This window comes from Polyergus mexicanus, unplaced genomic scaffold (genome assembly GCF_030449975.1).
Source record: "Polyergus mexicanus isolate NDT 795.1 unplaced genomic scaffold, iyPolMexi1.0 SCAF_18, whole genome shotgun sequence".
Classification (NCBI taxonomy): Eukaryota; Metazoa; Arthropoda; class Insecta; order Hymenoptera; family Formicidae; genus Polyergus; species Polyergus mexicanus.
In genome coordinates this window covers 1,782,937-1,808,604 of record NW_027223338.1, presented here as the reverse complement: position 1 = coordinate 1,808,604, position 25,668 = coordinate 1,782,937, and the positions used below count along the sequence as shown (strand labels likewise).

Here is a 25,668-nt window from a genome sequence, read left to right as displayed (position 1 = left end):
TAGTTTATTATAATGTTTGGGAAAGCTCTCGATGTCAGCTACAAGAATACTAAATGAAAAATGGGGATTTCCATTTAAAATTTTAAAGTTGACCTTCGCATGACCTTCAAATGATTTTCCAAGGTCAAATCATTGTCACCATATTACGGGGCCCCTTGAAGCCACACAACTTTTGTTTGAAACATTTTTCGATTTAACGCAGTGTTTCTGAGATATTCCTGAGTGGGTCCTTTAAAATGGGACACCCTGTATATATAATCGGAATATAAAAATCGGGGAGAAAAAATATTATAATAATAAATTAATATGCATAAAGATATTTATTCAATCAGAATGAAAGTTTATTGGTGGCTTATCAGTGTTGATAAAGACGGGATTATCGTCGGATGTTTCTCTGCGACTTAACTTCGAACTTTGGATCCATCGAGATTATACCAGTCTCGGCTCCGTGTTGCGAGCTATCGGCTTCTGCTTTCGTAGCTGAGACGAAGAGGGTAATCGTTCGTGATCGATCGAGATCGTTCCTCTATCTTGTGTGGTTGCGGCCGCGACGGCGACGTGGTGTGGTATAGAGGCATATTGGCGAGAGTAGACGGACGGCTATTTCCGCATGACATCACATCGCCCGCATTTAGGGAGCACCACAATTTTCTATTTTCTCGACGGCTCTCTCGACATTGGTGGCCCGCAAGATCGGTCCCATCGGGACACGTTTCGATCAGTTTTTATTGCCCCCTTCTTCTTCTTCTTCTTCTTCTTCCCGCCCTTACAACTCTGCTCTCAGCGATGCATCGCTCCTCGTTCGGAACGATGTTTCTCCCTTTTTCTTTATCTTTCTCGAAAGTCTATAATTGTTTATTGCAGTTAGGAAATTCCTGATTTAGTGTTGTATGAGATTACGACTTCTTATTCTTAATACGACAATAATGTTGAAGATTAAGTCAGACTTGTTTAAGTTATGATCGTGATTCATTTTCATGATCTTATTTATGCCAGCTTGTCATCGTCTCGTGTCTTCTTTAAATAAATCTTTTTTTATCTAATTTAATTTATTTCCTATTATGCGTGCGTGTGAAATGTATTTATTAAAAATTTATTTATATACGATTTCCCGCCGTTAAAATTTTATCGTGTACTTGTGTAAAGTATACATAATATTGTGCTATCTAAAAGGGAGATCGTATTCCTACAACACGTAATAAATTAAGATTTTTTTCCCCTCCTCTCGACAGTTTTTTTTCTCTATCTTACGATATATCAAATCAAATAAAATATTATTAATTTCGGAATTGTCCACCATGCTTTTGCAATCAGACAGTTATCGCGAATGAATCGAGACAACGGAGAACGTATGTAAAACTCGACTGATGCGTCCATACTCGTTCCATTAGCACACCGGTGATATAATCTCGCGCATCATTCCCGGCTCTCCTTCCTAATCGAGAAATAATTGTACGAATTTGTCGGAACGATCGCTGAGTTGCCGTCATCTCGTCGAAGAAATTCGTGCGCGCCCGTACCGTCATCGTGTTGTTCCTTTAAGTTTTTTCTACGCATCGGTCCGGAACAATGGAATCGACGTCGGGACAAAGGAGCTGCCTCTACACTCTCTCGTCCGGTTTCCTCCGGTTTATACACGGTACCGTTCGACCGGCGCTCTAACTCGGTTAACCATTTGTTAGCGATATTAGAAAAGATCGCGAAAAATGACACGTTTTAAAACCTTGCCGGCCGCTTGCGATTCGCCAGCGAAGCGCTCGTGGCAGACAATTAGAGCTTCGGAAAACTCGCGAATGGATATATAAACGGAAGTTACGCGCGCTGTGAACTCTTTCGCGTCGAAAATGTAGATGTAGGCAGATATAAGTCACATCTTCGTTTTACAGGATAATTTCATGGATTGACGATTCGTCTAAATGTTAGCGATTGATCACGTAGGAGAAAGTACGCGCATATAATTACAGATTTATCTAGGTAAACATCAAGGTTGAGTGTTCTAGCCCTGTTTTTTTTTTATTATTATTAATTTTTGTCGTTTACGCCTTAAAATGCATTCAGATTCGATAGAACTGACTGTTCAACCCGTCGTCCGTATCCGGGTCACCAATCATCCGAAACAATCTATCGATCGGCATATTACTCTCTCTTGATAGAGGAGATCCAACGCGGACCGCGGAAGAGGATTTCTGCGCGAACGATTCCGTAACGACCGATTATGCCCCGTTTTTGGCATCCGTCGGTTTCCTTACGTGTTAATCCCATTCATCGTCCGTTACGAAATCAGAGGCAAACCGGGCTGCGTTTAGATAGAGTAGAGTTGCGCTAAAAATAAGTAGGTATCGTCAAGAAATTGCTGAACTTTGCGAAATTCGCAGATGTATAGATATAAATTTCGCGCAAAATATGAAATACATAATTACCAGCTAATGTAATCATGAATATGTAATTGAAATTATATGATTTTATTTTCAATTTTTTTATTTTATTGTCAGAAAATTATTTTCCAGAGAGAAAGAGAGAGATTATACTTTCTATTATATTTTATATTTTTGATATATATATATATATATATTTATATTTTCTATTATTATCTATTTTTTATTATCATTTTATATTTTTTATTATATTTTTAAAAAAGTATGCACACACGTACACAAATTTTTTTTTTTTTTTTAAGCTTTGAAACTTCTTTTCGTAATTATTATTTCCATATTATTATATATGCGCTGTTTGTAGGGCAAACTCGTCGATTACAGAAATCTCTTCGTGTTTCCATGGAATAATCGCAATCACCAAGGTTTTCTTTTCGCTCTTGCTCTCTGGTTATTCATGCGTTCCTAATAGCACGTAGTGTTGCGTAGCGGTTGAGATTTTCTTCATGGCAAATAGGTGATTTTTGCGCGTTTCGATCCAAGAGATCGAGCCGAGTTCGAGAGAGAACAACGAGGAGCCGATCGCGGAACCTTGAGAACGGGAAAAGGGGGAAGGGCCACGAAGTGGAGCGATCGGTTGGTCGGTCGATCGATCGATTGATTTTTTCACGGCGTCTGGTTGCACCGCCACTGCCCGTTGCAGGTGGAAGAGACTCTTTACTTTGAACCGAGGCTTCTCAGAAATTCTCTCCAGTCATCGAGACGAATTCCATCGGAATTCAGGACGGACGATTAATGGCTTTATACGTTGCTTAAAATCTCCGCCGCGTCATAGATTAATTTGTTTTTTCTCTTCGCTTCAGCGGCTGGAAATCGGACCGTGTTATCATGTTTCATCATTTGACGAAAAGTTTGCGCGCGTACCTCTTTCATCATAAATTCCGTTTGTACGACAAAATACAGTACAAAAGTGACTACGCTTTCGTAGGTCTCGGGTTATAAAACCGAAGATGAAAACAACGCGTTTATTCGTGGGAGACGAAAAGATGAAAAAGGGACATTGGTCGGTCGGGAAAGAACGTAGTAGAAAATAAAACGAAACGAATACATGTTACACGTGAAACGAGAGAGGTCATAAAATTCCGAAGCGCAGGTATAAACCAACAATCTACAAGTCCACTCGCGAGAGCGATCCTAATCTCGCGCGTCGCACCGCTGAGAGGGGGAAAGAAGAGATTTCTACGAAAACCAAAAAGATAGCGTCGAAAGCCGGTGAATAGCGCGGCCGCTAAATTGCCGAGGTTCATTAGAAAATCTCTGGTATGCGATGCGTCGTGTATTCGGGGGAACTATTAAAGCCCAGAGGAATTTCGAGTACACCTTTGAAGTTCAGATTCTTCAAACTCTTCTTCATGTACTTGTTCCTTTTTTTCTTCAATTCTCATTCGCCCTGAAAACTTGTATTTCGAAATTACGCGACGCTATCGTCGCGATGATCAAGAATTCTCCTAAACACCGGGAGACATTCATCCGTTCTCCTTGCTGGACGATTCGATTTGAAGACTGCTCATTTTCTACTGCTATTTTTGGATACCCATCATAAACGTTGCTGCTGCTGCTGATCTTGCTGCTGCCTCCGCAGGTACTTTATTGTTTGATTCATGTTTTACCCGACATTTTTATTTTCGCCGCAGGTTTTACAAGAGATATATTCGTCGCAAATAAATGACAATAAAAAGAAGCGGAAAACGTTGATCCGTTATACGTGTCTTATGAGGATTTGGCTCGTTTGTTTGCCCATAAAACGCGGTGCAAGGTCGCGAGATAGAACTGAACGACGCATAAATTTTATATAGTGGCGCAGTATAACACACACGCATGCGTGCACGCACACGCACCCACGCACAGACACGCACACACATTCACGCGAGAATTTCGCGAATCTTACGACAGTTCTATCATGTGGTTCGTGTTAACCTCGGTAATTGAATAAATGTGGAAGACGATTACGCGACGCTCGAGACGCGCTTTAACGAGCCGCCGTCTAAATCATCGCGCTCGATTTACTACAAATTTAATCTAGAGTTAATCGGTATTTAATTAAAATATACTCATTCCGCGTAACTAACACATTTACGTTTCCCATCAGTCGCGCCGACGCTCGATCTATCTTCGCATTAATTCGCAATATTCGACACCTCTTCCGTCTGCGGTTTAATAAAATTCGGCGACGTACGAAGATTTTAATAGCGTACGCCTCAAGAGACACGGCTACGATTTTGAAAACATTCCAACGTTTAACAGTTTATCACAGTTTATTGCATTTTTAACGCAAAACAAAGATGGTTAATCTTCTTATCATACAATGTCCATGAAATGGAAACACACGCGTACGCGGAAACAAAAACATAGTCAAAGTTTTGATTAAAGAAATGGATAAACGAATCAGCTGGGGAACACTGTGTCATTGCATTAAAAAATAATATCATTATCGCAATTTTATTTTTTCTTGAATCTGGCTTTTTTTGCCGCTACCACAGCGTTGGGCAACTTTGGATTAGACTGATTTTTATGTTTCTTGCTTTCTACGTGCTGAGCGAACGTGGTCTCCGAATTTAACGATAGATTGCACGGTGCGCAGTAATATTGGCCTGCAAAACAAAAACCCATTGCTACATTAATATTCCGCTATAATCATGCAACTATATTTTCTTTCCTCGAATTTTTTCTCTATACATCGTATATATATATTTCCTTACCCGATGGTGTCCGATAAATAGAATAGTCTATAGGTTCCGAGATGTTGGAGATGTTTTCGTTTTCAACTGAAATGGAATAGAAAGCGTCCATAAGTTTTATCGTACAATATGTATTTATCTCATTCACGGATATTACCGGCTTCAGGCACAGTAAGTCCATTGAGCTTTAACATCCTTAAATGTCGGGCTCCGCGTTTGTGCGTCTCCAGTTGATCCTGACGGTTGGCCGAAACTCCGCACAAGTCGCAACGCAACGGTGTGAGGAACGATGATGCTGTGTAAATAGATGGAGCCGCGGCCGGATTTGGAGTCGCGGCGGTTACGTCGGGCACCACCGGTGCCGCGGTCGGCGCAAGTTGCACATCCGCCTGGAAAGCCATTCCAATTCCGAAGCGACCCGTCGAATCCACCTGATTGTACTGATTTTGATTCTGCGACTTTTTTGATGGCCTGTGAAACGCAACATCTTATTATCGTTATTATGACAAATCGCACTAAATTCTCAATCTACATTATTAATGCGCACGCTATACTCTGTGTCTGTGTGTGTGAATATTATTAAATTAAATTTTTTATTAGATATATATCGTAGGATTATATTAATGCAATTATTATTATGAAACATGATGTATATGTAGGTAAATACCTTGCGCGAGGTCCACCGTTCGCCGCTCTAATATGCTTTTTGCCCGCGTAGTGTTGCGTGGCGTCTGTTTGCGATGTGAACCATGTTTTGCATATCTAGCAATGCAGATCGTATGCAAGGTACATATTAATTTATGTATGTAAAAATACATAATTGTAGGCAAAACACATTTTGGAGGCCTCTTACATCACAGTAGTTTTGCCAGTCGTTATTGGTCGTACTGCTCACTTGGCCATCTTCCGTTTTCTGTTTTTTAACGCTCTGATTGAGAAACATCGATACTTTTTTCTGATGTGGCTTGCCGTCATAGTGCAATTTCGCTTGCAACGTGGAGTTCATCTGCAAAGTACGATTCGCTTCGTCGATATACGATGCTCATAATTTTTCGACGTGAGAGATTTATACATCGACGACTTATTCTTGGAATTTAAACTAAATTTAAACCGAGAGAGAGAGAGAGAGAAGATTCTTTAATTATCCGATTATGATTAGCCGAGCCTTACGACTGCATTGCACAGATCACATTTGAGCGGTTTCATCAGCGCCGACAGTTCCCTCTGCGCACTCGCCACTTTCTCTGAGAAATCAATGCAAAAGAGTTAACGTTCTCTTAAATATTTATACAGTACAAAATATATAAAATAACAATTCCGTTTTCATTTTTTTTGTTTTTTCATTTTTTTAAGATTCATATATCATATACAGACCGATTTTAAAATCAAATATATTTTCAAAACGCCACTCTCTTAATTACCTGCATCCTGCGCGGGATCGATAAACTCATTCTTGCGTTTGTAAAAATTCTTGCTCTTGTTTTTTCCAATGGCTGGTGTCGCCGCGGGAGAGACTGCCGTCGCGGTTGCTGCACCCTTATAGGTCGGATCGTACCATTGGACGTAAAGGTCCGAGGTATCGCTGTCGGTGGGTATCCACCATGGGGTCGGGGTTGATGGCTGTCCGGGAGTTTGCGGTTGCATCGTCGGATGCAGCATGTATGGACTCGGTGGCACGGGGAGGACGTTCGAGAATGTACCGAGGGTCGGAGGAACCCCGTCGTTGGCGGTCGCAATCGGTGCCGTTGCACCGACAGTCATCACGTTCTCGCTCGTCGTTCGTTGCTGTTTCGTCGTTGTCGATTGTCCATTGTTGTTGTCCGAGGGTTTATTCGTACAAGAAGAAGGCGGCGGTGGTGGTGGCGGGGGAGGCGGCGGCGGCGGCGGTGGCGGTGGCGGTGGCAGAAAGCATTCGAATCCTATTGCGAGAAAATTGAGGTAAACGAAAGGTTTTTCTCGAGAGTCATCTGTGCTAGAGTCTCGAGGCAAGAAAAATGGGCTCTTCATCCCGGAACAGTACCATATTTTTCTCGCTTAAAAAAAAATAAAAAAAATAAAAAAGCCAGCTGTTTTGAAAATCGTACCCCGCTGTTTTATTGCGGCAATCTTTCAAAGTTTTGTTACAGAAAAAGTTTTCAAGTTTGCGACATGGTAAAATAATTATGTAGCGATATATGATCCACAGTTTTGTATTATTTCCTCTTATTTAAATTTATTTCGCGCCATTATTTAATCTCTAACGGTAAAATAAATTGAGCGAAAAAGCGAATAAAGAGAGTTTTTTAAATTTGATTAAGGGCATCAGAGACAGTGAGTTTATTAGGGCATCCGGATTACAACAATGCATTTACAGCGAACCGATAACGATCCGCCAAAATTCCGGTTTTGCGGAAAAATATAAAAAAGCGATTGAGAAAGAAGCGATGCGCTTCGCGCGGCGATTAAGACAAGATGCTTATCGCGCGCTTATAATTTACGAAGGAATTGCATTTAATTGCCGGCAATAAACTCACTCAGCGCTAATTACATTTTTTAAAGAGTTTTCACACCCGATAATACATCTCGTGCGTCCAGACAGCGGTATATAATATTTAGCTTATCACGTGTCTAGTGTCACAGTCATGGCTTAATTTATTTCAACGCCCGTTAACTGTTTTATGATTTGAATATTACTGGCAAACAAATATACGAAACAGTTATATATTTTACAGCGTAGCCTCTATACAAATGAATTTTGTATGATTACAGACAAAAAAGATTTCAAGTTGCATTTTTTCATTTTCGAATATGCTAATCTAAGCAAATTAATTTTTATTATCATTTATATTTAAAATTATGTTATATTTTATAATTATAAGGCATATATATTTTTCTGCTAAATGTTGTTTAAACATTATTACATTTTAATTTTAAATATATATATACTGGGTGGCCCATTTTAATCTATCCAGTCGAATATCTCAAAAACCAAGCCCGGAAGAGAAAAATGTTTCAGACAAAAGTTGTGTGGCCTCAAGGGGGCCATAAGATGATTTGATAATAAACTATTTTTTTATTCAGTATTTTTTGAGTTATTTTATATTTTAATCTGACATATTTTGATATAAAAAATTAAATATCTCGTAAAATATTTAGTTTTTGATAATCTTACCGTAATACTTCTATGTACAGAATAATGAGACAAATCAATTAGTATAAAAAAAAAATTGTCTTTAAGAAAATTATCTACAATGTATTTTTTTAAACAATTATTTGTTTTTTTTGGCACTAATTAATTTGTCTTATTATTATGTACATAGAAGTATTGCGGTAAAATTATCGAAAGCTGAATATTTTACGAAATATTTTATTTTTTATATGAAAATATGTCAGATTAAAATATAAAATAACTCGAAAAGTACTTAATAAAAAAATACTTTATTATAGTGTTTTGAAAAGCTCTCGATGTCAGCTACAAGAATACTAAATAAAAAATGGGGGTTTCCATTTAAGATTTTAAAGTTGACCTTCACATGACCTTCAAATGATGTTCCAAGGTCAAATCATTGTCACCATCTTATGGCCCTCTTGAAGCCACACAACTTTTGTCTGAAACATTTTTCTCTTTCGGGCTTGGTTTTTCGAGATATTCGACTGGATGGATTAAAATGAGCCATTCAGTATATATATATATTCAATAATATTTACGAAATATAATAATAATATTTACTTAGATTCAATAATATTTACGATATATATATATATATATATATTTTGGATATATTGAAATTTGGATATTTCTATTTTTTAAACATGCCCTCGATTAATTGATAAACTTCTTTTATAAAATCAACGGAATCGACATAAAGCGGTAGAAAATATCGTGACTATATTCAATAAAAGTTTGATCGGAAATCACATTACAGGTCAGATCTACCGTATATAACATTGTGCGTTCGCATATCGCGTGATCTATGCACGCGCTCCTCGGAATACGATACTCGCGCAATTTACTCGTCAATGTATACACGCTAATCATCTTGTCCGGCGTGTCATGATGGCAGTTTCATAGCGCGAGTATTACATTCCAAGTAATCGCGGATTAAATCCACATCACTTGGTCAATCTCTCTCGACTTGCATATCCGGTGGACAGACGAAATATGTCACGATTCTAACGCCTTGTCACGGCCGGTATTCTTTATTTCTTTTTTTTTTTTTCCCATAACACCGATTCTATACCCTGTTGTCGCACACAGGCGCACGTTATCGCGAAGCGACGTAACGAATCGAGAGAGAGAGAGAGAGAGAAAGAGAGAGAGAATGGATCGTTCCGAGCCGATGGACGAGGACGACTCACCCGGCACTTCTGGATTCTCTATGATCTTGGCGCTGGACATTTCCTCCGCGTTGGGAGGAGATTTTATCCGAGCGACAATTATCTTCGTCCGGCGAAGCTTGACAGGCTTGCGTCGCGATTCGCGATGACACTATGACTCCGCGCTCGTGTGTCGGCGCGTCGCGAATTCCTCCTCGTCGTATTGCACTTGACACAGTTTCGCGTCACCGTTCTATAACGGCACGTAACGTCGCGCCGCGACTCGTACGTTGGCATCGACTGTCACTTGTCGGGGACGAAAAGTTTGTTAGGTTAATTCCAGCCGCCTTTGACACAAGCCGACGACATTACGCGGCGCGTGATATTGACCTGCGGCGTAAGATGGCCGCGCACGCTACGCTCGTCGACGTTCTTGGACACCGTACGGAATTGTCACGTGCAATAGGAAAGATTCGATCTCGCACGTGCGGCCGATCGTCGATGGAGAATCCGCGACGACGATGGAAGACAAGGACGAGCTGGTTCAGTGCCACGAGGAGAAAATCGCCAGCGGCCGCGATATGATCGAGCGACTGAAGCTCATGGGCAAGATCGATGGGATTGACAAATTGATACGAAAGATCCAACAAGAGATAAAGTTTCTAGAAAAAGTAAGATACATTTTTGTCGATTCTGTTAAAAATTGAGCAGCGTTAAACGGCTTACATTCTAATCGATATTAAATTTGTCCCTCTCTTTTTTAAATTTATGTTTTGTAAAGTCTATATATATATACATATATACATTTAATTTATCTCAAATGCAGAAAAAATGCAGTTAAGATAATAATAAAATCTATTGTGATCTATAGATAAAAAAGAAAAAAAAAAGCTACGTTGACAATTAATCAATTGTGATAAAGTAGATCGGCACAAATTTCATTAGCAGATTAATAATTTTGTCTTTTTCTTTGCAAAGGTGCATTGTGCAGGGAACTTGAAGAAGAAACATTTACAGAGTACGAATCTGATTCACCTTAATGCTATAGTGGCTAGATTATCTTGCGCCAAGGATCTTATCAGTGTAATGAGACCTTTTAAGCATCAGAAGTCACGTTTGGAAGTTGATATAGTGTGTAACAATGGCGCTTCATGGGTGAAAGTTATAGCGAGAAACGCTAGAGCTTTAACTTTGATATCTCTTGGTAAAGGAGAATACGGACAGAAATCTGTTCTGGATCAAGCTAATTTGTATCTTATGTGTAGCAAATGCCATCTATATCATTATAAGCCACCAGATGTGATATTTCACTTTGCTTGTGGCATAGAGATTCCTTTAGCCTTGCGTTTGGAGCAAATGGGTATTATAGTTGAAGGAGATAGAATAGATATGGATAATGATATTTTAAATAGTCAGTATAATTTGATAAATATATATAAAAAAAATCAAGCATTATACAATATATATAGTATGTATTCATTGTTGTGTATATTTATGTTTTTGAGGTAGAACACGATCTGGAATTGCTGAAAGATTCTACGAATGATTCTGAACAGAATTTGGATTTACACTTGTTAAATACATCTGCACTCTCGACTGAGATTAAACTCCTGAATCTAGATGTATCAACGCTATTGGCTTATGTTACTAATATGTCTAATGGATATAATGATTATATTTATCGTGAACCGCTGCTTACACAACAGACAGAAATGGAAAGAAAGCGTCCTATAAAACCAATTCTGGAAAATTTGTTTTGTAAGAAAGAACTTATAGTTTGCCAGACAGCATATAATAATTTTATGAATATCATTGATGTCATTGGTGGTCCAAAAGAGACGTTGCGGGCTCACGAATTATTAAAAAAAGTTCGAATTGTTGATGATATAACCACTGGTCGAGTTATGGAATTGCGTTTAGGCGGCAAAATTAAGGATCGATCGCGATTGGTTTTCGCAACAGGTGAAAATATGAAAAGTATCACTGTTTCTGCTAATGAAGGATTTGTAAGAGCGGCACGTATGCAGGTAAACATATACATTGTACAGGATTAATCTTTTTGTACATTTCTAAAAGTTAATATTATACAGATACCATTGTACATTTTTCTAGGGCATTGAGTGTACAGTTTTTTTACACGAACCAAGATCTCTATCAGAAATGAAAGAAAGTAACGCAATGAAAATAGAACCATCTTGATATTACTCATTATTTAGGCAATTACAAAGGAAGTATACGTCGATACCAAATATACCTTTATTGCTAATTTATTATACTACTTTATATTGAAACAATATTCTACATTATCCCTTTAAAAAGGTTACTATATTTCATCATTAATTACCTGAATATTGAATTTAAATTTCCTCTCTAAATTTTCTTCAAACTCTGTAAAATATGAAGTAGTTGTTATATGAAATGATATAAAATTAAGTTGTTTAAAAATATTCAATACCACTAATAAACTTGTAATACCATTAATAAATATGTTGAAATAAGGATTTCTTTCTTTGGCCATCCGTATGTATTCTTTACTCTTCTCCCTGTTTCCAAGATTCAAATAACATTTAGCGCTATTCAAAAGAGCTTTCAAATTTGAATCGTTCAGTTTTAACACCCATTTGCAATCATGTAAGGCCTTTTCGAATAATCCGAGATGCATATACGATAACGCACGATTATTCCATAATACAGACGAATCTTTACGTTGTTCTAATGCTTTACTAAAATAAGTCACGGCCTTCTCGTAATCCCCTTCTTTGAATGCACCGTTTGCAATTCTCTTTAATGTTTCTGCTCGTTCATTTCTTATCTTACGATCTTCAGTTCGTTTTTTAGCATCATTTTCTATGCTCTTAATAAACATTTCTATATAAATTGTATGAATTTATAATTCATTGCATTTGTTTAATGACAGTATTGTATTGCTCGAAAAATAACTTACCTCGTGATATCTTGTTTGGATCATTAAAAGAACTATCCTCCTTTGAAGAATATTTATTAATTATTGATCGATTAGTTTTAATTTTTATCTCTTCATCATCATAAATTTCCTTTTGAACATTTTTTTCTAAAATTTCATCGGCTAACTTTTTTCCACATTCTTGTTCCTTTGGATCAGAAGATGCTAACTTCTTGACTATTTTTTCTTGAATAAGGAATATTATTGAAAAATATAAAATTGCAGTACGCAGTCACACGAATACCTACCTACTTCGGTAACACGGTGCATGAAATTTTGAAATTCTTCCTCGGTTACATTTTTATCAGGGTTTAAGTCATTAATAATATGACTTGCCTTTTCTATTTTATCACAATTTATTTCATTCTTCATATTCACATCCATTTCTTTTTATATAAAAATTGTAGAAACAATTAGGAAATCCGGCATATGCACTATAGACAAAGAAATATCGAGTAATTTGTTTCTATAGAAACATAATAATGTTGCTATGGTTTGTTGGGCGCTATGTCTACCGTATTACTATATACTTATATATAATCAATATTAACTAATACATGTATTAATTAAATCAAATTACAGCATAAAAATATTTACTAATATTTAATAATATTATTAAAACAGGATTTATTGTAAAACAAGCTTTGCTTTGTATAGTTTTATTATGAAAACAGTATGATCGTGTAATAAAATACTCAAGAAAAAGACAACAGTTATTGAGACTTTCAGCATTGTTATAGGTATAAAAATCAAAGTATATTCCTTCGCAAGATATATAAAAAGAATTAGATTTTTGCATGATTTTTTTCCAATTTACGAAATTTTGCATTAACTGTTTGAATTTTTTCTAATAGAGAATTCTGTACGAGAACAAGCATTTTTGTTTAATGAATGGAATATCTCTGGAAAGAACTGTTGCGTAGACGTTTTATTGTTTTCTGAATTTTCGTTGTCATTGTCGTCAACCTCAAGAGGATCCATGTCGACATCTTCTTCCAAGTCCGAAGATATGTCGATTTCGTCCTTTATATAAATTGTGTTCATACTGTGATCTTCATTGGAACTCTTCTTAACTTTCCTTCTATCTAACGGCTCATTTTGTTTAGTGTCTAGCACAGGAATAGAAGATCTTCCCGACGGTGTAATCTCTATTTCGTCCATGATGCAACGTAATTTCTTGAACGGTAGAGGTTTATCATTTGATATCGTGGATAATACATGTGGCCAACTGATTACAGGATCCGAGGATTCTTTTCTCTTTTGTAATATATTCGGTATATTCGGTATATTCGGTATATTCGGCAATCCCTTGCTTGTACTCGGCATATCGTTGATGTCTACGATACTGATACCAGAATTGCTATTCTCCAGTCGTTGATATAACTCGTTTATACTGAACTCCTTTTTCTTTGTATCATGAGGAACTTTAATCGGTGTCTTCTGAGGATTTACCTTCGGAATAAGTTTTGGCTGTACGGTTACTTTGCTCTGCGTTTTTGTGTTTATTTCGTGTTCAGAATTGATACTTTTGCTGGACGAGGTTCTAGCTTCTTCTATCTTTAGCCGTGATACTGTGGCGGTTTTTTTCGATACATCGCAGTGTTCCTTCGCGGTGTTGTTGTCTGCTTCTCCGGACAGTACTGATAACGGGATATGCCGCAATCCGGTAACTTCTAGAGTTTCGGCGAGCTTGAGCAACCTTCTAACCTCGCTCTGAACTACCTGTATCTCGCCGCAGTACATGAAGTTCACGAGAGTTTTGAGATCGTCGGCCTCGACGTCATGCAGGACGATCATCGGGTGAGGATGATCGTTGGCCATGATTAATCGGCGGAAGAACGAGCTTGCATTGGCCAATACCATCTTATGACATTTTAGGATTGTATTGTCCTTACACACCAGTGAGAGATCGACAAACTGTTGTTTTTCGTAACAGGTATCTAGCGAGACTACCATATGCGATGGGAAGCTCTGCCATTTGAAACTCAATACGGAATCTTCCTTCATATTGGCGCTTTCAAGTCAATCTATGTTAGTTTTACGACCAACCGACGCAAGACGCTCACTTTACGGCGTTTCTGACAACAGCGTTCGCCATGACACACACGTGCCGCTGTTGTCGTTCTACAAGTTGTATCCAATAGACATAGGGCGCGCGTTCCACTTAACGATCGCAACGCTCGCGAGCATCATTTACAAAATCCTGGAAAAGATTTAAAAATATAAAAAGAAAAGAAATATAAAAGATGTAACGATAATAAATGCTAATATAATTTTATATGATTTATAAAAGATTTTATAAATGGTTTTATTGATGAATCTATTCATTCTCGCGCTATAAGTGCTACTGCTGTTAATAAAGTTTGTCTATCTTGCTCCATGATTTCAACGGGTATTGTCACGTACAGTACCATGTATTAGGAGCCGCCATGATACTGCGCTAAGGTCTTATTGGCTCTCCGAACAGTCTACAGCGCGACAGCAAGCTCCCCGAACGCACCCTAAGTGGAACGCGCCAATAGTATATCTAGAATCTAGACTATAGACGTAATATATCTAGACCGAACGTTTGTCTTTATTTAAGGAGTGGGGATAAAGATGTATGTACGAAAGAATATACCCTGTTTCGTGCTTCTTGCGTTCTCTCTCTCTCTCTCTCTCTCGCAAGTAGCATAGCGTACTCTTTCGCTATGCTACATGCGAGCGACAGAGAGCGCAAGGAGCATGTCTATGCTGTTTCCCGCGAACAGGATGCGCATGCGCGCGTCTACTCGGTGTGTGCGCGCGCGTATATGTATATATATATGATTTTTTTGATAGATTGCAGAATTTAGAGAATATATGTCTAACGCGATTTATAAATACTAGACATTTTTCAAATATATATATATATATATATATATATATATATATATATACAGGGTGCTCCTTTTAAAAAGTTTAGTTTTCGATAATCTTACCGTAATACTTCTATGTGTACAGAACAATGAGACAAATCAATCAGCGTAAAAAATAATTGTTTTTAAGAAAATTATTTACAATGTATTTTTTTAAACAATTATTTGTTTTTTTTCGGCACTAATTGATTTGCCTCATTATTCTGTACATAAAAGTATTACGGTAAGATTATCGAAAACTGAATATTTTACGAAATATTTTATTTTTTATATCAAAATATGTCAGATTAAAATATAAAATAGCTCAAAAAGTACTTGATGAAAAAATACTTTATTATAGTGTTTTGGAAAGCTCTCGAGATAAGCTACAAGAATACGTAATGAAAAATTAGGGGGGGGGGTCAAGGTCACTATTAGATAGCCCCCTTTGTTCCCTACAACTTTTATCCGAGTCGTTTTCCTTCAAACGTCGATTCTGAAAAGTTATGAGGGTGGAACTTTTAAAATGGGACACCCTGTATATATATATATATATATATTTGAAAAATGTCTATTTATAAATCGCGTTAGACATACATTCTCTAAACTCTGCAATCTATTAAAAAGATCTTCGTTTGTTGCTTTTAGTTTAAATAATTGCTTTAGTCCTTATGTTCTTCGCGTGAGACAAAATATAAATCGTATCGAATGTGTATCGCGTGTCTTCAAAGATCTTTTAGCATTGCGTCTCTTGGATATCTGAAAGTGAATGTATAATGTGCCGAATTAAAAAGTTGAATCAGATCAGAGTTTGAAAATATTAATATCTACTCGTCAATTTCTCGTACACCGTGTTTCGATTTAAAAATTCCCGCGCTGCGCCTCCCGCAATGTTTCGATATCTCGAAGTAGCGCTGTAGTCGCGAAGCTCACGAAACCAACAGTCGACCGGCAACGGCGACGACGACGGCGACCCCTCGGACCAATTGGCTTCGATAATTGCAAATGGTCGTTTAATAACAGATGATTGAACGCGTTCCGCGGCGCGCGGCATAGCATTTATCTGTCAAAAGCGGTGGCGGCCGGCTGACGAACGGTGACGCGCCGCCGGTTGACGCGCGTCTGTTGAGCGTTTAACCGGCGAGGTGTATAAGACTTGAGAACGCGATCCCGTTTTCTCGACGACGACGACGACGAGGACAACGACGACGCGGCGGCAAGTACGCGAGAGCGACGGAGAGAGCGTGACGCGCGAGTGAGCGTAACGGGCGACCTTTGAATAACCGCGTTTATTATTATGTGATCGGAGAGTCGCGAGACAACAACGCAAGGAAAACAGGAAGAAAGTCGAGAGAAAATGCAGATCGCGCAGGCCAATATTTTCTGCTATCTCATCGTGGCGATTCTCGCTGTCCTGTCGACGCTCGGCCGTGCAGGTGAGTACATATCATATATATATATATATATATATATACACGCACGTCGCATTCATTTTCGCTAAATATTCTCGCGAAAAAAATATGAGAGAGACTCTGTGTCAAGCCTACGTTGTCTGACTGGTAAATTAAAGCGCGAGCGGTCACGAAATTGCTTCGTCCGAGCTAATCCACGACAGTCACCCCAACTTAGTCGCAATAATCCTCTTCCGCTCTTTCTTTCTCTTTCTCTCTCTCTCTCTCTCTCTCTCTCTCTCTCTCTCTCTCTCTCTCTCTCTGTGTCCGTTTCATCTCCCCGTTTCTGCCGTTTATCTCTGTCTTTCTCGAAATCTCCGATTCGAGAAACGAGTGAGCACCCTCCGCGCTGCTACGCGGAATCGAGATCAACCCGCAACACGTGACGCATTTCTGTTTCCGGTAATTTCACATATAGCGTCGAGAATGTATTTTTTTTTTTTTTGCTATGCGAAAAATTTCCACGGCAATAGCAGCTTTGGGCAATTCCTGCCGAAATTGATTCGAGTATATTTTATGTATATATCTGTAATATTTTTTTTTGCAAAATGCAAAATTTTTATATCTATGTCTTTCGCGAATTACGGGAAATACGTACAGCGATAATTTAGCGATATCGTGTTTTACAATAATTGCGCGTGATATGATAAAAGCATAAATAATTGGCCAAGGCTGTTGTTGACAAAGTCAAACTAAAAATACAAGTTGCTCCGAAGAATTTAGATAGATATCGATGGAAATTTTGCTCGCACAGTCGCTATTGACGTAATCGTACCAACATATTTGAAGATAAAATATTGATATATAAATGTATGAATAAAGAAATATATATATCATTATATCGCTTTTGCACACAATCAAATTCCAATTAAACATGCATTTTATATACATATATTTTTTTAGAATAATCATATTTTCATGCTTGCTTAGAACTGACTTATTCATATCAATTAAAAGTATTTTTATATTTAAAAGCGTTTTTATATTTCATTCAACGCATTACGAATGCTAATTTAAAACGCTTCGTTGCAAAAGTCCCGTATTTTCCCGGATAATTACGATGTCGAAACGTGCACGAATACAAATATATTTGCAATAATATATTTTCTCTTTAAGGAGATGGATTGTGTGTGTGTTTTTTTTTATCTCGTGTTGTGCCATTCGTTGTCAATCCGTGCGATTCGCATCGATTCGATATATTCCTTCTTTTTGTATGACATAATCGTTAGTAGCTTCGGGGTAGAAATCGGCATCGTGATGCATAAGTTTATTATGAAATATCGAACGCTTTTTTCTCCTAATTATGCTTACGAGTTGGATATTTTTATCATACATGTGCAACTGAGAGCAAAAGAAACGTTGCATATTTTTTATTGATATTTCATTTATTATTTTCTTCATTATGTCGGTTTTGTGATACTTTCTATGAGATGAGTTAATCGCTTTGTGCGTTTTGTTCAACTCTAATTCTGAAGTTTTATAACAAAAAAAATCCTTATATATATATATATACAGGATAGGGAATTTATATTGAGACACTTAAATATCTAAAAAATAAAGCAAGATACGATAGAAAGAAATGTTTCAGACAAAAGTTGTTCGGTTCTAAGGGGATCATAAGATGGTGCCATTAGTTTGACCTTGGGTGGAGGCGCTTCGGAGATTTCAATGTCAATCTTGTTTTTTTAAATGGAAACACCCCAATTTTTGTACATAAATCGATTCCTCGCAATATTCCGCATAAAAAGTTATAAGGGTGTGATGGCCAAAAGTTTAATAGTTTACGAGATATTTTATACTTTATTTTATAACTTTACTTGGACATAATTTTACATAAACTATGAAATATAAAACTCATAAAATTATTTATTTTGCAATAATGTTACCTTAATATTTTAAGCTCGAAAAATAAGAGACATTAATTGGTGTAAAAAAAAAAAAAAACAAGATTGACATTGAAATCTCCGAAGAGCCTCTATCCAAGGTCAAACTAATGGCACCATCTCATGACCCCCTTAGAACCGAACAACTTTTGTCCGAAACATTTCTTTCTATCTTACTTTATTTTTTAAATATTTAGATGTCTCAATATAAATTCCCTATCCTATATATAATATATATATATATATATCATAACATTTTGAAGATTATGATTTTTTTATATATGAAGCTTTTCTCGAAATATCAGCATGTTGATCACTTGCATCTGTTGCAATCGATTTTACTATGTCGACGCGATCCTGTTTTATTCGCTTTTATTAATCACATATTTGTATTGGTTCGACTATTATCGAAAGTAATGCTTTTGGACGCGTTTCACGTTACAGGCGAAATTTTTTGTATTAATTTAAATAACCGGAAGATTATATAAACGCGCGCAAAGAATTTGTCGAAAAGAAAACTGGTAGAATGTTATTCGCATTTGCAAACATGATTTCGCAGTATATTTTAAGGCGCCTTCTCAGTAGGCGATTTTCCCCCGCCCACCTTACATTCTGGTACGTTTGTTTTATTTAAATTATATTTAAATAAATCATATACGACATGTACGCGTATACCACACGTGGCTATCTACTTATGCATTTGTGCACAATAATAAAAAGATTAGGGTTGCACGAGATACCAAGACTAGTTTTGGTCTTGTCTTGATGTTGTCTTGAATTTTAAGACAAGATCAAGACAAGATTTTAAATTAATTATCGAGACAATATATCAAGATTCTTGATCTTATCGAGAAGTCTTGGTTTTTAAAAAAAGTTATCTAATTGTTCCCGATCTCTGAACGGAGATTTTAATTGATATGGAAATAGGCGAGAAAGACAAAAAATTTTATTTATTGTTAATAAATAAAAACATTTATAAATTTAAAAACTTTAAAAAATTTAAATTTAAAAGAGTCTGCGCATCATTATCATTACACACTTTAATGTGACATAAAAATAGCGCAAATTAATTACTTTATATTACTTAATTTATAAAGTTTAATTTCAATATTTACGTTTAAAAATATATCTATCGCTTTTTATTTTTCTGACAATATTTTATTTTTCATTGCCTTTAATCCAAATAAATCTTCATATGCTTTTTTATGATCTTTCTCCAAATGTTTTTTTTTTTTAATCCAGTAGCGTTACTATTTTTCATTTTTATTTCTTTAGTCACATTTTCTTTTTGACATAATAAACATACGCCGATTTTTTCATTGTTTCTTGTTTCATACTTGAAATAAGTTTTCTATGTGCATTGTTTAACTGCACTTACTTCCGAACTTTCATTATCACTTTCGGAAATGTTTGCATGTTCAGCAGAAGAACTTAGTTTTTAGACTGCGTCTGCACAATCGAGACGTGAGCATACGCAGTAAAGAATAAACGAAAATCGTGCTCGGTGCTTCGGATAACAAAAGAAATCAGATATACTTACTATTTTCTGTTTTTTATCAAGCTGACAAATAATTGAGTGTTAAATAAAAACTGTTAATAAAAATCAAGGCAAGACAAGACAAGACAAGATCTTTGATACAAAAATCCTCTCAAGACCAAGACAAGATTAAAATTTTCAACACCAATACAATATTTTTGCGAATATTGTCTTGTCTTGGGTCTCGTGCAACCCTAAAAAAGATATGTACAGACTATTAATAACGCGAAACATATATATAATCATAGAATATAAATAAATTTACTTGGCAGTATCGGTCTTGATACAGAGCGTCTTTCGCATTTTCTCTTGTATCTTCTTCTTCAATTAATTTTCTTTAAAAAATATGCACATGTAAAATATGTCCTGATATATTTCACAAAAGTCAAAATTTTTATGCAAATATATATATATATATATATATATTTATGCCTTATATGTAATAAACGAGATAAGTATACAACAGGATATTGTATTGCGCGTGCACATGAAATCCTTTGGCGAATTCGCGTTTACGTGACGAAATTCGGTCTGACGAAATTGGATAGTTGACGCGAAATTGAGCGAAAACACGCGAGGGATATTTCTTTTCGAATAAGAGTTGCGAGAGTCTTATATTTATCGTCATAAGGTTAGTTTTTACTTGAAAAATCTGCGCGCCTATACTTTATTTTATATTTCTTTGTTATTGTTTACTGTATCAGTGATGGATTATTTTCTGAACATTTATCCAGAAATGATAACAATAACAGCAAACTGATATGATTTTATATCTCCAAATTTAATTCGAAATATACGTTGAATGTTACATTGATTCGGTATTGTCGTTATCAATCCGTTGTTCAATAATTCAAAATGCGATAGCTATCGTTTAAATTGTATAAAAGATATCAGCATTAAATGTCAATCACAATTACTTTAATGTTAAATTAATGATATTTTTTCACAGTATTTTGCAACTTTTTTATCTGTTTTGGAAACTCCGATTCTAAGATTTTATAATAAAACATTGCTATTTTTTGCGCGCAATTAATAATGAATCTGAGTCGCTTCGATTTCAAGCGATTGTTCGCTTGCAATGATTACATTTGTTGGTTTTTTTGTTCTGGTATTTTATTGAGAAAAGAATGGGGTTACATAAAGTTCTCACATAAGTCTATACATATAAAATTTTAACTCTAGGGTAGGTAAGAATAGTGTCTTTTCGAACGGAAGCATCCGATTCTGGTGCCGTTTAACGAAGGTTCGTTCGCCAGCTGTGATCCTAAGATGAACAGACTCTTTGTGTTCACCCAAACGGTCCGATTTTACGACGTTATCGCTGAAAAACGTTCGTCTCTCCCTCGTATTGTGTGATGACGCGATTCTACAAGAATGCAATAAATGAATGGAAACCAAATATGATACTTCGAACTTACGGAATTGTCGAAATTTGATAAATCTGACGATTTGAATTATATCCGATGCGATTGTATCTAATGCGTTTTGCGATCGTTATATTATATATTAATATCACTCGCGCGATTGTAAGAAAATGTTGATATTAAAAATTTCTTTTTTCAAATAATATTTCCTTTACACCGGATACGTTTACGGATTACAGTAACAAGATGTTCATTTCCGCGTATTTCTGCGTCGATACTTCAATGAGACAAATCATGTCGAATGATGTTATAGAATTAATGCCACACCAGTCACTTAAATCAAAAACAGGTCCCTTAATACGCTTAATTCTCAGCCTCGCTTAACCCCCGTGTATACCGCTGATAAAACAAATTCGTCTCTATTAACTGATTCAGCCAATCATGCGTCACGCGGGCTCGATAGAGTTACGAAAATGTCATTCATCCTCGTGTCACCCTTTGTGTCTTCTGTTCTGGATGAGATAACGAAACAGTTGGTCGGCGATAATGAAATGGGATAAGAAATGTAGCGCGTTTGATTAACAATAAGTCTCGCATGATGCGCAATCATCGGTATATGGAGGGAAAAAAAAAAAAAAAAAAAAAAAAAAAACACATTGTAAATAATTTTCTTAAAAACAATTATTTTTTATACTAATTGATTTGTCTCATTATTCTGTACATAAAAGTATTACGGTAAGATTATCGAAAACTGAATATTTTACGAAATATTTTATTTTTGATATCAAAATATGTCAGATTATAAAATATAAAATAACTCAAAAAGTACTTAATGAAAAAATACTTTATTATAGTGTTTTGGAAAGCTCTTGACATAAGCTATGAGAATATGCAATAAAAAATAGGGGATGGTTCCATTTGAGAAATTAAAGGTGTCCTTGACTTGACCTTAACGATGCCATCCAAGGTCAAACCAATGACACCATCTTATCTTCCCCTCAAAACCCATACAATTTTTGTTCGAAACGTTTTTCCCTAAAATGCTTAGTTTTTGAAAGAAAAGGGGTGTACGGGTGGTCTAGGACACCCTGTATATGTTATCTTGCTTAGCAATTGCATCGATTATCTTTTCGCGAATATATTCAGACTCTTTCTAGAGCAAATCTTTCAAATAATACACATTTCACGAAATTTGTGTACTAAATACAGAATTTTTTAATAATATTTTATTGAAATAACGAATGTGTGCGTTTAACATGTTCTTCGAATGATTAATTTTTTACAAGAATGTCTTGAAGCTTAAGGCATGATTTGCAGTAACCAGAGTATGATTCACATCTTTTCACTTTTCCCTTCTTCTTTCTTTGTGTTTACAAAATCGTGTCTTTAATGTAGATAATAATATACCATAGAATCAAAGATCAAGTTAGAAAGAGAGAGAGAGAGAGAGAGAGAGCTTATAAAAAAATCGCAACTACAATTTTAAAATTGCTTTGCGTTTACAGTTATCTGAATATGATTTGACGATTATGAATTAATTTATTAATTATTCTAGTGTTGAGTAAACAAAGTGGATTTCGTTTTCTTTAGCAGATAATTTCGCAACGAGTATATTTTAAATTGAATCAATTGACGTATTAAAATTTTTTCATCGAATCATATATGGTATAACTCGAATGTGATCAATAATTCGAAGACTCGTGTTATTGATGATTATTTTATCATTTATCTTTGTTGATTTTGCAGTAAATGCTTATTTCCGGAGTTCTTTTGGAACATGTCGCTGATATCAAATGTTTTCGTACTTATCATTTAAATATAAACGTTATGTCTGATTAAGAGTTATATTTATTTATTTATTTTTTTTTTTTTAATAAAGTGTTATCAAATTATCATGTTGATATATCGCGAAGAAGTATTTTGATTTTACTAATTTAATATACCATTTGAGATATGTATAGAGTTGTACGTAAAGCGAAGATCCGAATTGCGAGTTAGTTCGCAGTGTGAAGTTGAAAAGAATGTTGGCGCCGCACGTGGGTGACAATTCGTTCTCGGCGATTCATTCATCTTTAATGTATTGACTGCGATTCTTTTCAGGGGGCGAAGATGGAACGTATTTAAAGCTGTGCGACGTATCGACGCTCGAGAACACGCAGTGCGGTAAGAATGAGAGATGCCGTGTAAGCAGCAACGGCGAGAAGGCGCATTGTGAATGCCAGCTAGATTTTCATTTAGTTAACGGGGAATGTATTAGAATTACATCTGCGGCGGCGAGTGTCGACGCTACCACCCTTAAACCAGATCGTAGATCCGAATCAGGAGGTACGTATACGCTGAAAAGTACATTGAAGTAAATTAATTAATAAATTAACGTTGAATATTGCTTCGCTCTTAAAATGTAGACCCTGTGAAAGATTTAAAGGTGCTCCCATTGCTAGCGGTTATTTTCAACTTTTGACCAAATCATTATCATTTTTCGAGAGAATAACTTTGGAAGACGGACAATGTAGCTGTCTTAGCTCATGATTAAATAACATAATCTAGCTTCGTTATTGTTTATTAACTGATATCATAAGAGAGATGGAAAAAAATGCAAGCGAAACTATTGTAATAATCAACAGGACAATATCGCTGGCGACTGAAAACCCCAATCAATTTTATTCAGGTAGCTCCGTAGCCGCCGGTCTTCTAATACCGACCTTCCTCATAGTAGTCGGTGTACTGCTGTATTTCGGCGCGAGACGATACAAATGGCTGCAACGATTTCGGCAATTTCGTCACAATCGTTACGGCAATGTCCTAGTCACGAGAGACGACGACGACGACGACGACGATCCGCCGATAGCGTAAATAAAAAAAATAATTAAAATAAAAAAAAAATAAAAATAAATAAATAATAATAATAATAATAATAATAAATAAGAATGTTATAACGCGAACAGACGCACACATCGCGTGTACAAAAGACGCACTTGACCAAAACCCGAGATTAAACGAGTGCAATGTACGCTTCTCTTGATAGTATATACGCAATTACGGGTGCGATGAGTTCTAGTAAACTTTGACACACACGTACGTGTGCATTCAATCGGCGACGCTTGTGCGTCTTACCTTTAAGAAACATTACTCCCCCCCCCCCACACCCCTATCTAATTTCATGCAAATATCAGCGGAGGAGATTCAACTATGGGATGTATGAGAGATGGGGAACGAAATGAATTACGAGGCCAAATGCAAAGACACACTCGCGCGAGTAATTACGCTTTTATAAACAGGAAGAGATTATTAAATTTTTGTTGACTTTCATACAAAATGTAATTTATATAATTATAAATATATATAATTATATAGAAACACACACACACACACACACACACACACACATATATATATATATATATATATATACTATTATTACATAATTATATATATATACATATATATAATTATAATAAATGTATATTCATAATTCTAAGATAAAGGAATATTTTTTGACGAAACTTTGACGCTTACTTCATTCATCGGAGATATATATATATATATATATATAATATATAAAAGCGTTATATTACTCGCACTAGTAGTCGAATTTTCATATGTGATGGTGGTTATAAGGGTAAGGGATATGGCATAATGGACTGCATTTACGATAATTTTAAGCGATTCACTGAGCATAATTTTTTTTACATTGATATTAATAAGCTGGTCAGTAAACTTTACATAATATTAATATATAGGTGTATAATAATTTGGTGATTATTTCTTTTGTCACCATCTTTATTATATATGCAAAATTTAGGGGGAAATTTTGCATATATTAAATAACGCGTCGTTATTACCATTATTGTCTATAAAAGATTACATATTTTTCATTACAGAAATATTTGAATGGAGTAATGTAATTGATACGCACGGATGAATTTATATATTTTTTTCATAAATTCTTCCAAAACTTCTATTAAAAAAGACACTTTCTTAAATTATAGTTTAATTTTTTTTAGGTACAAAGTGTTCTTAAATTTATATACGGTAAGTAATGAACAGTTCTTGAATAGATCTTTTGCATTTTTGAAATAATACCACTTTTCAATTATATTATACATCAATATACAAATATTATACATCAATAATATTTCAATTAATTTCTTATTTTGAATGTCTTATTATTTTCGTGATTCCTTCATTC

General features: G+C 35.8%; 5 protein-coding genes across 5 annotated transcripts; 2 read left to right on the top strand and 3 right to left on the bottom strand.

The window, feature by feature from the left end:
• Positions 1–2,621: 2,621 nt before the first annotated feature.
• LOC138941069 (zinc finger matrin-type protein 3) lies at positions 2,622–10,056 on the bottom strand. The gene is made up of 8 exons (XM_070310412.1): positions 9,449–10,056; positions 6,532–7,029; positions 6,281–6,354; positions 5,964–6,116; positions 5,778–5,872; positions 5,268–5,581; positions 5,132–5,197; positions 2,622–5,023 (listed from the first exon to the last, which is right to left on the bottom strand). Exons 1-8 carry the CDS (start codon positions 9,486–9,488, stop codon positions 4,872–4,874), a joined length of 1,392 nt encoding a protein of 463 aa, XP_070166513.1. The 5' UTR covers positions 9,489–10,056; the 3' UTR covers positions 2,622–4,871.
• On the top strand, positions 9,135–11,849 carry LOC138941070 (UPF0415 protein C7orf25 homolog). The gene is made up of 4 exons (XM_070310413.1): positions 9,135–10,077; positions 10,385–10,817; positions 10,916–11,433; positions 11,519–11,849. Exons 1-4 carry the CDS (start codon positions 9,928–9,930, stop codon positions 11,603–11,605), a joined length of 1,188 nt encoding a protein of 395 aa, XP_070166514.1. The 5' UTR covers positions 9,135–9,927; the 3' UTR covers positions 11,606–11,849.
• LOC138941072 (tetratricopeptide repeat protein 12) lies at positions 11,497–12,754 on the bottom strand. The gene is made up of 4 exons (XM_070310415.1): positions 12,617–12,754; positions 12,351–12,554; positions 11,882–12,274; positions 11,497–11,794 (listed from the first exon to the last, which is right to left on the bottom strand). The coding sequence occupies exons 1-4, from the start codon at positions 12,750–12,752 to the stop codon at positions 11,730–11,732; spliced, it is 798 nt and encodes a 265-aa protein (XP_070166516.1). The 5' UTR covers positions 12,753–12,754; the 3' UTR covers positions 11,497–11,729.
• A 348-nt stretch (positions 12,755–13,102) lies between these two features.
• On the bottom strand, positions 13,103–14,797 carry LOC138941071 (uncharacterized). Its single transcript, XM_070310414.1, has 2 exons — positions 14,780–14,797; positions 13,103–14,571 (listed from the first exon to the last, which is right to left on the bottom strand). Exon 2 carries the CDS (start codon positions 14,373–14,375, stop codon positions 13,197–13,199), a length of 1,179 nt encoding a protein of 392 aa, XP_070166515.1. The 5' UTR covers positions 14,376–14,571; positions 14,780–14,797; the 3' UTR covers positions 13,103–13,196.
• A 1,404-nt stretch (positions 14,798–16,201) lies between these two features.
• On the top strand, positions 16,202–24,626 carry LOC138941001 (uncharacterized). Its single transcript, XM_070310250.1, has 3 exons — positions 16,202–16,680; positions 23,580–23,804; positions 24,148–24,626. Exons 1-3 carry the CDS (start codon positions 16,602–16,604, stop codon positions 24,330–24,332), a joined length of 489 nt encoding a protein of 162 aa, XP_070166351.1. The 5' UTR covers positions 16,202–16,601; the 3' UTR covers positions 24,333–24,626.
• The last annotated feature ends 1,042 nt before the right edge of the window (positions 24,627–25,668 follow it).